Below are 14,243 nucleotides of genomic sequence, written 5' to 3' on the forward strand. Positions count from 1 at the left end.
TCGGTTAGTATTGCAGAGTTATTTTCTACATTGCACTTGTAAAACACCTGCCAACAACTTGCAGAGACAGTTAACATTCAGAGCAGACATTCATGTAAACTAGCAGGCAGAAATGATGAGCTGAACTGCCAGTATGCTCCTTTAGAGCAACAACATATGATGGAAAGTATTACAGTGAGGTGCTGCTGATCACTGGAAGTCGAATTGAGGATAGGAAAAAAGTGTCACACACTCTGGATCCATATTCTCTTTCATACAGAATAAAAGGGAAATGCATATGGGGCGAGAGCCTGCCACACTTTTTTCCCACCCTTTAGAGAAGCAAACCTGCGAGCACCACACAATAAAACTATAACTGTTCATTATTCTGTGTAAGAATTACCGTTTCATAGCACACTGCTCCAGCAAAGTGCCTAATTATAAAGCCCTCGTCATCCCGGATGTTTCTGTGAATGGCCAACTTAGACTTTCTGGGAACCTAAGGGGAGGAGGGAGACAGCACACCATATTTCACTGCAGTACAACAAGTTAATTTTCAATTTCTGTCCAACAATAACTCTTATTTAACCTCATCATTGTTTTGGAGAATGAAACATAAAGATCAATGAGGTGTGGTGAAATTAAAGGCCTGAGATTACATATAATAGATGAAGACTGTAGTGGCACACATCCTGACAAACTCTGCACTGTTAAATTATCTGCTGGTTTCATACAGGCAAACTTATGAATCTACAACAAATAAAAAAATCTAATACTAAAGTTATTCTCTACAATAAAAACTAAAAAAGAGCGTCCATTACATGTTGGCTCCATTACCTTCATCATATTCAAACACTTTTGATTATGATTAGTATTTTTGTCCATATCAAATGTAAAGAACAGTCTTTATTTGAGTGATTGATCTCCCTGTAATAAAACATGGTTACAGGCAGCCAGCTCTAATCTTGGTCTTGAATTGATGTCAAGGCTGCATTTCTAAAAGGATTTCATGCTTATACAGAAAATTGCAGAGAAGAACAATAGCTACAAAGACAGAGATAGAGGGAGGGACCGGGGCTGCACGTCATCAGCAAAACTGCCGTTACATACGAACCGAGCAGAGTGATCACAGTGACAATGCCACTCTGCGATAATGCCTCTCTGGTCCCATCAAAAGAGCTAAACAAGCAGAGGAAGAGGGTAAAATGAGAATACAGGAGACAGAGAAGAGGAGAGAGAGAGGGAAAGAGCGAGAGGTGGTGAGAATGAGAGAGGGAGAGAGGGAGCAGTAAATAAGCCTGACCGTCAGTCTGAAGTGGTCTTTATGCTTGCTGTGAACAGCCAGGGCAAAGTGCTGGTCGCTGGTCTGAGGTAGACGGTTCTCTTCATCTAAAATGTCCAGGATTCCCACCACCTTTGCTTCCACTAGGTCTAGAAACAAATGAAGCAGCCAAGTGTGAGCAACAGCAGTCCAGCTATACGATGGGCAACACAGTACGAATGAAAGTATGAACTGCAAAACTGCAATACATGATTATTCATTTTCAGGCTTCCTTTCTACGATGCAGTTTGCATTTTTTTTAAAATGTCAAATCTGGTAATAGTCTGTCTATCTATCCACCTAACTTTCTATGCATTTCCAGGAAAAAGGGCAAAACACATTCCCACTGACAAGAATTCGAGATCAACCAGGTGAGAAATACAATGGCGATAATGTCATGGAGGTCAGGAAATTACAGTAAACATTCAATTTCTGAATATGGGATGTACTGGAAATTTCCACTGCCTGTGCCTGGACGTGAATATTCAAGGCACAATGTGTCTTCGTCAGGATGCTCATTTAGCCATATTTCTGAATTATTCATACAGCATGCTGTGTTTGGAATATAATCTAATAGCCACGGACCTCGGAAAATTTTTTTGCATGAACAAGTACCTGTGCATAAATCCCGAAGATTGATGAGTGAATTAATGGTCACTCCAATTGGTCATTTGCAAGTCATAAATGTTATTCAGGGGTGTCAGTTAACCCTACACCTGAATAATCACGGCCTTTGATATACAAATCAAACTGCTTCACCTTGCTACACACTGACGGCTTCATCCCATTCATTTGGGGCTTCATTCTGCGACTGAGACAACACAAACATGGGGGCATTATTTCTCCTGCTAGTCACAGCACAGAGGAGGCCATAAAACCCACAAATGCTCATTACGCTTTCCCCCTTCAGAGACACGGATATGCCAGCTTCCAGGATAATGTGAAGCCGGTATTTTTGTAGCCCTGACAGGTGTATTTTTACAGCTCCATGACATATAGCGCTGAGCAGAAGGAATGGCCCAAATGAATGCCATGGGGGTGAGCTGGTGTTGTACTTCAACCATTCTCAGTGCAGTTGTGGGGAGAGGGCTCTACAGGCAGCTGCATCTCTGTCAGTCTATTTCGTGTTCTACAGTACTCAAGTCCTTAAAGGCAACACTTAATGATGTCCCTGAATGTCATTCGTTGGCTCTGTTTTCCCGTCAGAATATCGCACAAGGTTTAGATATAGACAACCGTGCACACTGGCATCCACGTAGCCCTGCACACAGACATTTTTCAGTTTCGGATCCCTTGAGAAACCGGCTCACGTCAGCCGTCTTGTCAGCTGCAGAGGAAGATCGAAGTCCTCCACAGTGCTGTTCTTTTAGTTTATGGTGTGCACATTGCAATGCCTCGAGACTTTAATTCACCGAGATGTGTCTCCCCTTTTTCAAAAGCGAAAGTGTCCAGTGACTCAGTGAACTTTTGGGAAGACTGACTTTGCAACCTGAAGAGTGAAATTAAAGGCAGGGGTTTCCACTAGAGCTGTGCAAAAAAAAAAAAAAAAAAAAAAAAAAAAAAAAAAAAAAATCAATACAGCTGAGTATGGATTCTCTGGCCCCTAAAATCAATCTGTAGCGTTTATGTACTTGGTTTTCATTTTAGAGCACTGTGTTGGGCAAGTGCATTGTGGTAAATAATTCTGTTTCAAGAAATTAGAGTCGAAATTTTTAATTAAACTGTTTTGAGTCAGTTTGTCCACTGATTTATGATACTGTATGTTGTATATTTTACTGCTCTGGGTCTAATGCAACAGGGTGTATTTTAACCTGTGAGGTCCCAATTTTACATTTTCAGTCAACGCTGTTTCCCAATATTTGTGATAAAAATGATATCATCACCCATGTGTGTATATCTTGTCGATACCCAGGCCATGTTTCCACCTGCGGCATTGAGTTTTGATGGCCGACAGGATGCTATATGTTATATATGACAGCGTCACATTACTTACCTATGCAGTCCTGGTTGTCAACATAATGGACCTCATTTACTCCTAATCCCTCCTTTTGATACAGCTCTTGCTCCTGCACACACATAGCCACAGGTCAAAAATCAACACTGTAAAAAGATGCATATTCCCTATTTCTGCTTTGAAAATTGATTTTTTTATATAAACATTTGCCTTGATTTCTCCCATTTGCTTTAGGACCTTATCCACCTAAAAAAAACAGATCTTTGTTCTACTTCAAACATCACTTTGATTCAGATGCTGAGAAAGTGGCTGAAACGAGGACTGCGGAGGTTTAATTGGAGACCTTGGAAACGAATAACGCAAGAGATCACAAGAGAGAAGCAAGCCTCATCACGTCCCTTGAGAAATTATCATTCTAATGAGAGGGAGCAGGTAAGAGAGACAGCAACAATACGAGCGATAAAAAAGAGAGAGAGAGAGAGAGAGAGAGAGAAAGAGAGATTAAGAAAAAGTCAGAGAGAAGCTTAGAGCGCCAGCCACTCCTGGCTAGTGAAAGAGGTGTGAGTTTGGCTTGTGAGTGACATCCCTCCCCACAGCTTTCCAAGGCTAAAGAAATCTAGCATGCCAAATCACCTTAATCCACATGCTGCTCACCCACCTCCTTCAGAATGCGCTCGTTGAAGAACTGCTGCAGTTTCTCATTGCAGTAATTGATACAGAACTGCTCAAAGCTGTTATGTTCGAAATACTCTGAGAGGAGGGGAAAACAGAAGAGCGGGGGAAAAAACATAAATTATAATTAATTTCTAAAATCAAAAATTCTGAAAGCTGGTGTTAATTAAGGCAGTCAAAGGAAATTACTTCCCAAACGAGGGCCCTTGTAATTAAGTGTGTGGATGTGTTGGGGTATTTATTCTAAGAGCCATGCAGCACAGACGAGTGCCACTCTAATTTTGAACAACATTCCACCAACACTGGAATCTGAACCGCCTGATCAAAAATAAACACAAAAAAGACTCTGATTGGCTGCTACACTGCACCAAAATACAGTTAACCTGGGAAGGTAGAGAAATATATAACAGCGTGTTGTTTGAGCTATACTGAGTTGAACTGAATTGAAACATGTAGCCTAAGAAGCGCAGTTGTCCAGCACTGTTTGTCTGTATGCAGTGACTGCGCTTTATTACCGAAACCGGCGATGTCAAGCACCCCGATGAAGTTGGAGGAAGTCTCGAAGGGGAAGCACTGGTTTACTCGTTTGACCACATGATCAAAGAGGCGGCTGTACACTGCCTTGGCCAGGGCATCGCGGGCATTGTTTGCTTGTTCCACCTTCAGAGGCACCCTGGGGAGACAAGTAAAGTGGGGCAGAAAGTCAGTCCGAAACTGGGACGCACTAACTCTCTTATTAAACCGCCTTCTCTCTCTCTCTCTCTCTCTCTCTCTCTCTCTCTTTAAGTCAACCTAGCTTTTACATGGCAAAATTTAACTGTATTACTAGGGGGTTTTCACTGCTTTTCATCAATTGTGCTCTACAGTACTTCCAATCTCTGTATTCTAGCTAGACGACCACTTTCAAATGAGGGTTTCTGAGATAAAGGTAGGGCATTAAACTTAATATGAACCTTGAACTCTGCTTGACTCTGTAATGACACTTTCAACACCATCTATTTTTAATTATTTAGAGGGGCTAAATGTATGGACAAAGTGCAGTTCCAATGGGCCCTGAGGTTCACCTCAGCTGGTCTGGTGAAGACAGTGAATTTAAAATTCAAAAGGTCAATTTTGTGCCATGGCGGGTCTTTTCCTACTCTTGCCCTCTGATATCCCATCCACCCAGTCTCCTTCCTCACAGAGAAATAACCTTCATCCATAACAAATAGAAATGGTCCATCGACACTGAACCTCAAGGGAACAGTATGCCTTTTATCCATTTCAGAGTGCCACACATTTAACGCAGTAGGCCTGGGAAGCCACATGGGGCATTCACTATTCATCTCACTGCCAGGGATTTTTACCTTTTGCGATGTATCACATGCACACCAGTTAGAGACTCAGTCATCTGCTCCACCACCACTACCGCTAACCTCTCAGTTACCCTCATCCTCCCCAGGGCGGAGCGGATCTGTCTGAGGCTTAATGACAGCCCAGCCCCCTCTACCCTCTTTGCTCCCCCTGGTCCCCAGGCACCGGGCCCATACTGTACTGCAGCCCCGCTTGCCGGCCTCTTCAGATACAGTCTGCATTATTTATGCAGAGAAAACACTTCCAGGCCAGGCCAGCATCTGGCCCTTTTGAAATATTCATCTGCCAAACCTGGCCTCATCACTCAAACACCAAGTCACCATCATAGTACATGGGAACAGGGCCGCTACTGCACGATGTCCCCCTTTGAGCCTCAAGTTTTTTGATCTGCAGGAAATCACCACCCAGGAATGCAGCAAAAACATCCAAAATGTTCCACTTCATATTATATTGCTGTGTCAATATCACAGCAGAAAACAGTGGATCACTGTCTGCGGCTGAGCAGCGAGGTTTGAGTCACAGAGCATATGCCTATGTGAAATAATCTGATTAATCGTAACCTATCCTTATCCTACGTCCATAACATAATAGGCTTACTTCAGGTTTCAATCTATAATCTAATCTATTCTAATTCTGAAGTTTTAATCAATATAAAGACATCTTAGCATGGCGCAATATGGCCTCTAATAAGGTCAGTGCCAACTGTCAAGTTAGTGCTGGCGTTCGTTCAACACGATCTACATCTGAGGATGATTAGCAGATGCATCATAAACCCACTGCTGGTCTAACAGCTGGGGTAAAACAGTCGGCGTTTTAGCAGAAATCAACAACAGCAATTTCAGAGGGATCAAGAGATGCTACAGAGAAGACTGTTCAATCTCCACCAGCAAATTTACAAAAAAAAAAACAAAAAACCTTGCAAAGAATGAGAGTGACTGATGACAGAACTGTGAGACTGAATGCTGCTGTTCTTACTTGATAACTGTTCCTTTGGCGCCCCCTGCTGTAGTGAGCATGACTCTGGTGGTGAGGCTGACCTGCAGGTCATCCTGATCCAGACCCAGCAGATTAGCACAGTACGCCAGGGTCTGGCTGGACTGATTCTTCAGGGTGCAACCACCTGAAACACACATATACACACACAGAGAGAGAAGCCACAAGCCTTGAAAATCCTACACTGTGTACAGGCTCAGCAAGATAAGCCTTTACCCCAGTGAGAATTCAGATATGTCTTTGTTATGACGAGAAACAGAGAGTTAAGAGCCATGGCCGTGAGAAAAACCCTTGATTTTCTATTCTTTGCGCCTGTCATGCTTCTGCATTAATCTGTTTGAAGAGAAATCCTTATGTGAGCATTTCATACCATTTCCAAAGTGGCAAAGTGCTTGCAATAACATCAGCAATAAAAAAAAAAAGAATCAACCACTGCTATTTTAGTGCAGCACACTCAACAGGTCTACAGAGCTTTTTATTTTTCACTGAATATATTCTTGTACATCAATCTGTGTGGACAGCAGGGATGGGGAGTGAGGGGGAAGACCTTCTAGCTATGACAGTGAATAATAGATATCAACAGTCTGGCACAGAGCTGGCACTGACAGGCTCTAATAAGTCCCACTGAGCCCGCATGGATGTGTATGCGAATGGGAGTTTCGGCGAGAGTCTGTTTAGTGTAGCGAGAGACGGAAAGCGAGAGAGCGCTGAAAAATGCCCTCAAATAATATTTTGAGAGAAGACTTGTTTGATCTGTGGGAGCTGCATGCATGTAAAAGAGACCTTGACTGCAGAGAAAGAGAGACAAAGAGAGAGGTTGCCAGACAGGGAAAAATTGCTGTGTGATTATGCAATGTCACTGAATCTATTCTCTGATAATCTCTAATGACACAAAAACACACATTTGTTCAAAACTGTGTGTTCAACATGATGTATAAACTAAATGATGCCAACGTTTCACATGCTGTTGGATGCTCAGAGAGATCTTCGCCTCAATGGGTTGTCTGACTAATTTCAGTCAGGCCAACTAATCATTTCACAACCACACAAGAGCCTTTTTCCAGATTTCCTGTTTAGTTGGCTACACAGGCAAGTGGCACCAGGTAATGGGAAGTACAGTATTTACTAATGTTATCAATCTGTTGTGCTACCTCTGATGCTGGTAAAACACAACAGTGAATCGAATTATGTCCAATTCATGAAAGCTTTTGCTTTCTGTTTTACATGCTGCTCTAAACTTGTGGTGTCAAGCAGCTCCTTCCAGGAAAAATCAACAAGTGCAGAGGAAGTTTGGAATATCAGGCAGCAGCTCATCTGGAATAAATCAAGGAATAGCTGGATAGTTAGTATGAGCAGTGGTAGCCTTCATGACTGAACAAAGAAAGAAAGAGAGAAAGAGAGAAAGAAAGAGCTATAGAAATTTAAAAGTCAAAGACAGAGACATTAAAGTGTTTGTGAAAACGTTTCATTTCAAAGTGATCTCTGCCATGTGCGGCACAAAAACACCACGAGAGCAACCATTAAGATGTCTCCAATTGCATAAAAAAAAAAAAAAGAAAAAAAAAAAAACACACACACACACAAAAAAACAACAACACAGGTAGGTTGAATGTTGTACAGTGCTTCTTCTTTTTTCTTTTACCAGCGGTTGGCAACAAGCATTTGAGGTGCATTACCACAACCACCTACTGCTCTAAAACCGTGTGTTTGTTGCATCATGGAAATTTCACTCATTTATGCAAATAAGGGACATCTCAAAAGATTTCCCTAAAGCAACAGACGCCGGCACATTTGGATTTTTAGGGCCTGCCCCTCGCAACGTCCAGCAAACAACCATGTAAAATAATTACAGTGCAATTATCCAAATAGCAACTGAAGTGGATGTTTTTTCAAACTTTATTAACTTAAACAAAGGTGTGTGTGTGTGTGTGTTTGTAGCTCGTATTGTAGCTCGTACAGTCTCTCCTACCTGAACTGCTCCCTGTTTCCTCAAAGTCAATGTTGCCCAGGTGCAGAACTCCAGCGACCACCCTGAACAGGTCCAGCTTCTCCGTGTCATCCAGACCTATCTTCTTCATGGCCACACACATCCTGTTGAAGTCACCCTGGTCGTCAAGGAGAGGGTCCTTCAGAGCACCTGCCTTCAGATGCTGGGAAAAATGAGAGTGAGTTAGAAACTGACAACAATGGACATCTTAAAGAAACAGGCAGTCGGTCTCAATTCAATCAAAATCATGATTCACTCAAAAGGAGACGCAATTCAGGAAAACAAAAGCTCTCAATGGAAACCTTCACATACACTGCACCATCTACTGTTTAGTGGTTTCTCTGAATTGCCCTTACATGTTGAGTAAATCTGATTTCAAACTGAACTGGACAAGGCACAACAACCCACACTGAACTAGGAAAGCCATGTGATAAGAACTCCCTGGAAAATAAAACCAAAAGCAAACCATCGTATGAACCAAAGCTGCACTGCTAGAGAAGCCTTGTTTTCAAATCCTCAACATATTTTGCTAAAAATGATGATTTTTTAAAAATGTATTGCCAATTTTAGATTCCACAGTTATTCATTGTGGAATATAAAATTATAATGTACAACAAGTGCACGATCCTACATTGTATGGCTGGAAAAGCAGGCATCTTTTGTATTTTATGTTCTTCAAACATCCAAGCCCAGATCCCAACCTCAGCTGACACTCTCATGCAGACAAAGAGGAGGCATGCAAAATAAGCACTCTTATTTTCCTGTTTGCAACACAAACAGCAGTATGTAACACCTGAGAAGCTCAGTGTTTACATGGTGGACAGCACAGTATGAAGAGCACAGAGCAGCAGTGTACTTCCTGATAGAGGAAAGAAGCATCACCTTATTGTCCTATATAACACAGACATGGCAGGACAGAAAGAATGGCTTCATTAGTTAACATTCAGTTAATGGCACACAACATACTTACAACCATGCAGCACATTTCCACCCATTAAGTCATCAGTCACTTTGACAGACAGCTTTTGTGAGCACACATTACATTTTTAAGCAAACATGATCACAGTCACCACCATTTCCTGCTTTATTCTGATGCTTCTCACAAAAATAAAAATGGCAAAAGGCAAATTAGAACCAGGGCACTGATTTCATCCTGAGATATAACAGTTTAAATATTTAGGCTCTACAAAATAAGAGTATGTGTAAACGTGAACAATAAAAAGGAAGGTTTTAGATTGCCGGGCTGATGCACAGGTAAAACGGCCGCTTTCACTGCACGAGATGTAGCCACAGTGGGCCGGGAGTGAATCCACCGAGAGAACCGAAAGCCCCAACCCTTGTTTACCACTCTTTCACCTGATGTTCTTAAAACTTTAACATAAAAGAAAACATTTTCCTATCTTAGAGAACAAGAAGTGAAATGAACATAATTAGCCCCTGAGAGAGCAAAATGTCACACTTACTCTTCTAATAGTTTCGTGATCTTAATTACACATCTCCTGAAGGGTTTGCAGCACGCCGCAACAAAACCCTGGTTCTTCTCCATGTTTTACATAATTCATCAAATACACAGACCTGAACTAATTCTTCTTGAACTAATTCTTGGAATAAAATCTTTTTATTTATGAGTTACCCGGGTGTAATTTCACCAGCGCATCCCATTTCCATGATAATGATTTGGCTACATAATTTGGTTTGGTGCTGTACCCAAAATGCTGGAAAAACAATGTTGTACATCTATCTAAATTTACTAATGGCTAATACTAATGGCTAAATGGCTTAGTGTTGCATTACAATCCATTCTCTGATTTGTTTCTTCGATTTTTATTCTATTAAAATCTTCTGTTATATAACTGGAAAGTGCAACACATTTGTTCACTTAATGACATACCCAGAGACAGCGTCTAACATCAACTAAGAACAAGAAATCATGAAATTTAATTTAAATAAGTAATGGAGAATATTCAAGCACTGGGTTGAAGGTAGTAATACCAGAACAAAGCATGACAATACCTCGGGGCTTTTGCGGTTCTGCATGATCTGCTTATCTGAGTCCTTATTGGCAAAGTATCTGGTGCATCCTTGATTGAGATACTGCAACAGACAAAAAAAAAAAAAAAAACAGCATAAAAGCACACAAGGTTAATTATTCTTTTCATAATCTGATTTGACAATTTCTAGCTCTTGTGTTGTTGTGGGGAAACCTTTGAGGAATTGTTTTATTTGTTTCCGTCTTTTAAAAGATTTACTTTGTTGTCTTCACAGTTGATGAGAAGTGAATCATATCTGAGGTAAATGCCCCTGGTGACACATTAGGGACCAGATATAATGAAACTGTGATAAACAACCATAGAAACAGTTAAAGTTGCTTATTGTTCTGTTAGATTTTGTTTTGTAGAGTGCACAGAACAAATTAAAGATTTGTATAACCCCTCTGCGGTCTCTGAGAAGGCTCCTATTAAGGTGGTAATGATATTCACAAGACAAACAATTCTGTTATGAATATTTTGCAACTCAGGGGAGTTTTATTTCAACATTACGGCAATTTTATATTACATTCCCACCTCACTAATAATAAGCTCCTGTGACATCTAGTGGGTTTACACAGAATCGCCCACCCGTGTCGACTCAAAACAAGCAATTGACCTACTTTGCTTTGGTGAGACTAAATTTAAGTGGCAGGAAAAAACAGAATTACTCATTTCCAGCACAGATAATGTTCTTGAGAAGTATGTTTCGTCTGATGTTTTTGTATAAACACAATTTGCACTGGAGCAAAGAATGATGGCACTTGGCAGAGTGAAGCCCACCATCTCATTTGGCCCTCGCTTCTCTCTCTCGCTCTCTCTCTCTCTCTCTCTCTCTCAAAGAAATCACTCAGCCATAGAGGTTCGTGTGTTCACAGGCTGCGGCTTTGGAGCTTGAAACGGGCCGACAATGCAGCATGAGTCATTATTATGTGCTGTTGGAGAGTTTTCATGCATGGCCCCATCACAGAAGCTCACGTTTCATATCTGAATTTTTAGACGTTTAATTATTTTATTTATTTATTTACTTATATTTTTATAATTAGTTTCCCCCCTCTGTATAGGGATATCATGTGCATACTGGCATGGTACTTTTTAGTTATTGTGCATTTATGCTTTTTGCCCATTATGTTATTATGAATGTGTTAGTGTGTTTATTAGAGCACCAACGCTTTATTTAGTAATAGCTTCAACAGTTTCAAAAGCTATTCTGATTCCTGTTGCTCACTACACCTGCTCAGTATTTCAATGAAAAACAAAAGGGAGCAAACAGGCTACTATAAAATGACCAAAGCACGGCCAACACAGGTGTAGAATAGTATTGGTGTGATGGAAGTGCAATTAATCAATGACAGACTCAACATGGGTCAATGACAGACTCATCTTGGATCAAAATATCATGTGTCAGTATTTCTATTGAGAGTAACATTATGAATGCGGGCTCACTGACCCTGAAGCTGTCTGGGGAGTCCAGGTGTAATGTCTTCTTGATGTCCTCCGAGGCCCCGGCACACAGCCTGTAGAAGATGTGGTAGTTCCTCTCTTCCTTACTCTGCATGCAGATCCTCGACTTCTCAAGCAAGTAATGCGAGACGAACCCTCCCACCACTGCATTCTGGGAACACGGACGGCAGAAACAGGTCTTTGAAAAATGATTCTTAACAATTCTTGGCCCATAAACAGTCAGTATTAGTAAGACCTAGCATATAATCAGTGACAATCCTCTGGAAAAGCAGCTGAAATACCGAAAAACCAACCTCATGCCACTATAATCCTTTCAAAGTGGGGACCATTACCTTCTCATTGAAGTGGATTTCCACAAACTTCCCAAAGCGGCTGCTGTTGTTATTCCGGACTGTCTTCGCATTTCCAAAGGCCTCAAGGAGGGGATTTGCTGAGGTTTGAAGTGAAAAAGAAAATCAGAATGTTCTCTTCAAAACTGCTGTTTGCCATTTCAATGGTTAAATAAAAAAAAAAAATAAAAATAAAAAAAAAAACACAGGACTAGCTATTATTGCTTTGATTTAGTACCTTCCACGATTCTCTCATCAATATCTTGACCGGTTCCATAAGTTGTGGTCAGATATCTACAGAATGGGGTGAGATGAGGACGACAGTAACAATGATGACATTAGAAACAGTAAATTACAAGAAACACAAAGTGACAATGAAGTGATAATAATACTGATATTAATACTACAGTTTACAGACTTATAATAAGACATATGTAATCAATAAGTACCAAGGATGTGGGCTTTATTGGGCTACATGTACACTATTTAAAGATTGCTATTGCTGTGAAAGGAACTGAAAGCCGACAAAGGATCCAGACCTGAGAACAAACTTAGTGTTTTCGGTTTTTCCGGCTCCAGATTCACCAGAAACTATGATGGACTGGCTCATCTTGAGAACCTTCATGTCCCGGTAGGCCTTGTCCGCTGCCAGAGAGAAACATACCACCGATTTATTAACTGTTTCGTAAAACCCCTGCATAAATATTAAATCCTGCATAATCAGGGCTCCAGTCACATTCAGTTTATTATTGCGCGGGGCCAATTCACCGCTCGCATTTGCATGGCACACTTGGTTAAGCTGTCATGAAGAATGACAACGTGTCGAGTGTTGACGAGTTTGAAATGAAATGACACTGAAGTGAAGAGTGAAATTACGTGTTAAAATTTATTCATTCCATTACATGCACCAGTAGAGAGTTACACATACTATTTAGTAATAATAGTTTTTTGATACTTTTGAGATACTTCCGTAATTTTTGTCTGAATGAAGTGAACCTCCGCCACTGCTGTAAAATTTGATATGAAAATACAGCTGTAATAAACCAATTTTATTGAGTATTATGTCTCACTTACTACACTGTTACTCATTTTTATTATCATTGGTAATGATGCTTGTAGTTATAGCACCATTATATCAGTCAGCATCACAATACTGATAATGAGTTCTCACCAATGGCGTAGACGTGAGGCGGCAGGGTGCCCAGTGACTTCCCCCGGTAGGATTTGAGGGTCTCAGGGGCGTACAGCTTTGGGATGTCACAGTAAGGGTTCACAGCTATCAAGATGTTGGCCACATATGTCTGTGAAGAAAAGGCATACAAGCGCAATTAGGTTCACAATATTTAATGAGTTAATTGGTTTTAAAGACAAGTATTAATGCTGTAATAACACAGACATTTGACTGCCTCTCAACTTTTGACGTGTTCACCTCTACACAAGTAGCTTGCAGACAGAGAAAGAAATGACGAGAGGCTTATTGAAAGCTGGTGAGACACACCCTGACTCATTCTCCCTTTCATGCCTCTCCCCTCTACCAGCTGTTGCTCATTTCCTATGTAGAGTTATTGGGATCAGGATTGAGTTTGCCAGTCTTGACTCAGTGACCCCTTGCTAGCTTTCCATCCCTCTTTACCACCTGGCACTCTTCCCCCAGGGAAACAAGGACAGGGATCCTTCTCTCCTTCTATCCTCCATCCTGATGCAACTGGATATGGTGGTGGTGGCTTCAAGCCATAGAGACAGACGAGAGCACACATGGGTACAAGGCTTATACTGCTGCCGAGACAGACACAGGAGAAGAAACCAAACATACGTAGATGTGGTCTTTATTGTACCGCACTCTGACGTTGTTGAGGAGAGTGGCTTCATTCAAATACATTAGGGAGCCTGAAAAAAAGGGAGAAAAGATCAAATAAAATGCACCGCTACATTTTCACAACTTAATACACGCAAATTAGTCCTTATTTTAAATGTTAACATCTGCAAAACAAATAAAATATAATTTAAGTTTAAAAAACAAACTCAAATGATATTAACTTACAGTTGTCCTCCACATGTTTGCTGACATCGTCCTCTGCTGGGAAGACTTGGCTCATAGGAGCCAGGAAGGTCTACAACATGACAAAAGAGACTGTTGAAACAGTTTTCTGTATTGAAATATTTG

General features: G+C 41.0%; 1 protein-coding gene across 1 annotated transcript in view; it reads right to left on the minus strand.

Moving 5' to 3' along the window:
• Positions 1–14,243, minus strand: part of myo6b (myosin VIb) — a 43,202-nt gene that overhangs the window by 22,060 nt on the left and 6,899 nt on the right. Inside the window, exons 3-17 of the mRNA XM_030044730.1 lie at positions 14,121–14,190; positions 13,893–13,966; positions 13,251–13,380; positions 12,619–12,724; positions 12,318–12,373; positions 12,083–12,180; positions 11,737–11,901; positions 10,273–10,353; positions 8,242–8,422; positions 6,255–6,399; positions 4,442–4,599; positions 3,913–4,004; positions 3,294–3,366; positions 1,283–1,410; positions 383–478 (exon numbers count right to left, since the gene is read on the minus strand). Coding sequence (XP_029900590.1) covers positions 383–478; positions 1,283–1,410; positions 3,294–3,366; positions 3,913–4,004; positions 4,442–4,599; positions 6,255–6,399; positions 8,242–8,422; positions 10,273–10,353; positions 11,737–11,901; positions 12,083–12,180; positions 12,318–12,373; positions 12,619–12,724; positions 13,251–13,380; positions 13,893–13,966; positions 14,121–14,190 — 1,653 coding nt within the window. The remainder of the gene's footprint in view (positions 1–382; positions 479–1,282; positions 1,411–3,293; positions 3,367–3,912; positions 4,005–4,441; positions 4,600–6,254; positions 6,400–8,241; positions 8,423–10,272; positions 10,354–11,736; positions 11,902–12,082; positions 12,181–12,317; positions 12,374–12,618; positions 12,725–13,250; positions 13,381–13,892; positions 13,967–14,120; positions 14,191–14,243) is intronic.

The sequence above is a fragment of the Myripristis murdjan genome, chromosome 22 (assembly GCF_902150065.1).
Source record: "Myripristis murdjan chromosome 22, fMyrMur1.1, whole genome shotgun sequence".
NCBI classification, from domain to species: Eukaryota; Metazoa; Chordata; class Actinopteri; order Holocentriformes; family Holocentridae; genus Myripristis; species Myripristis murdjan.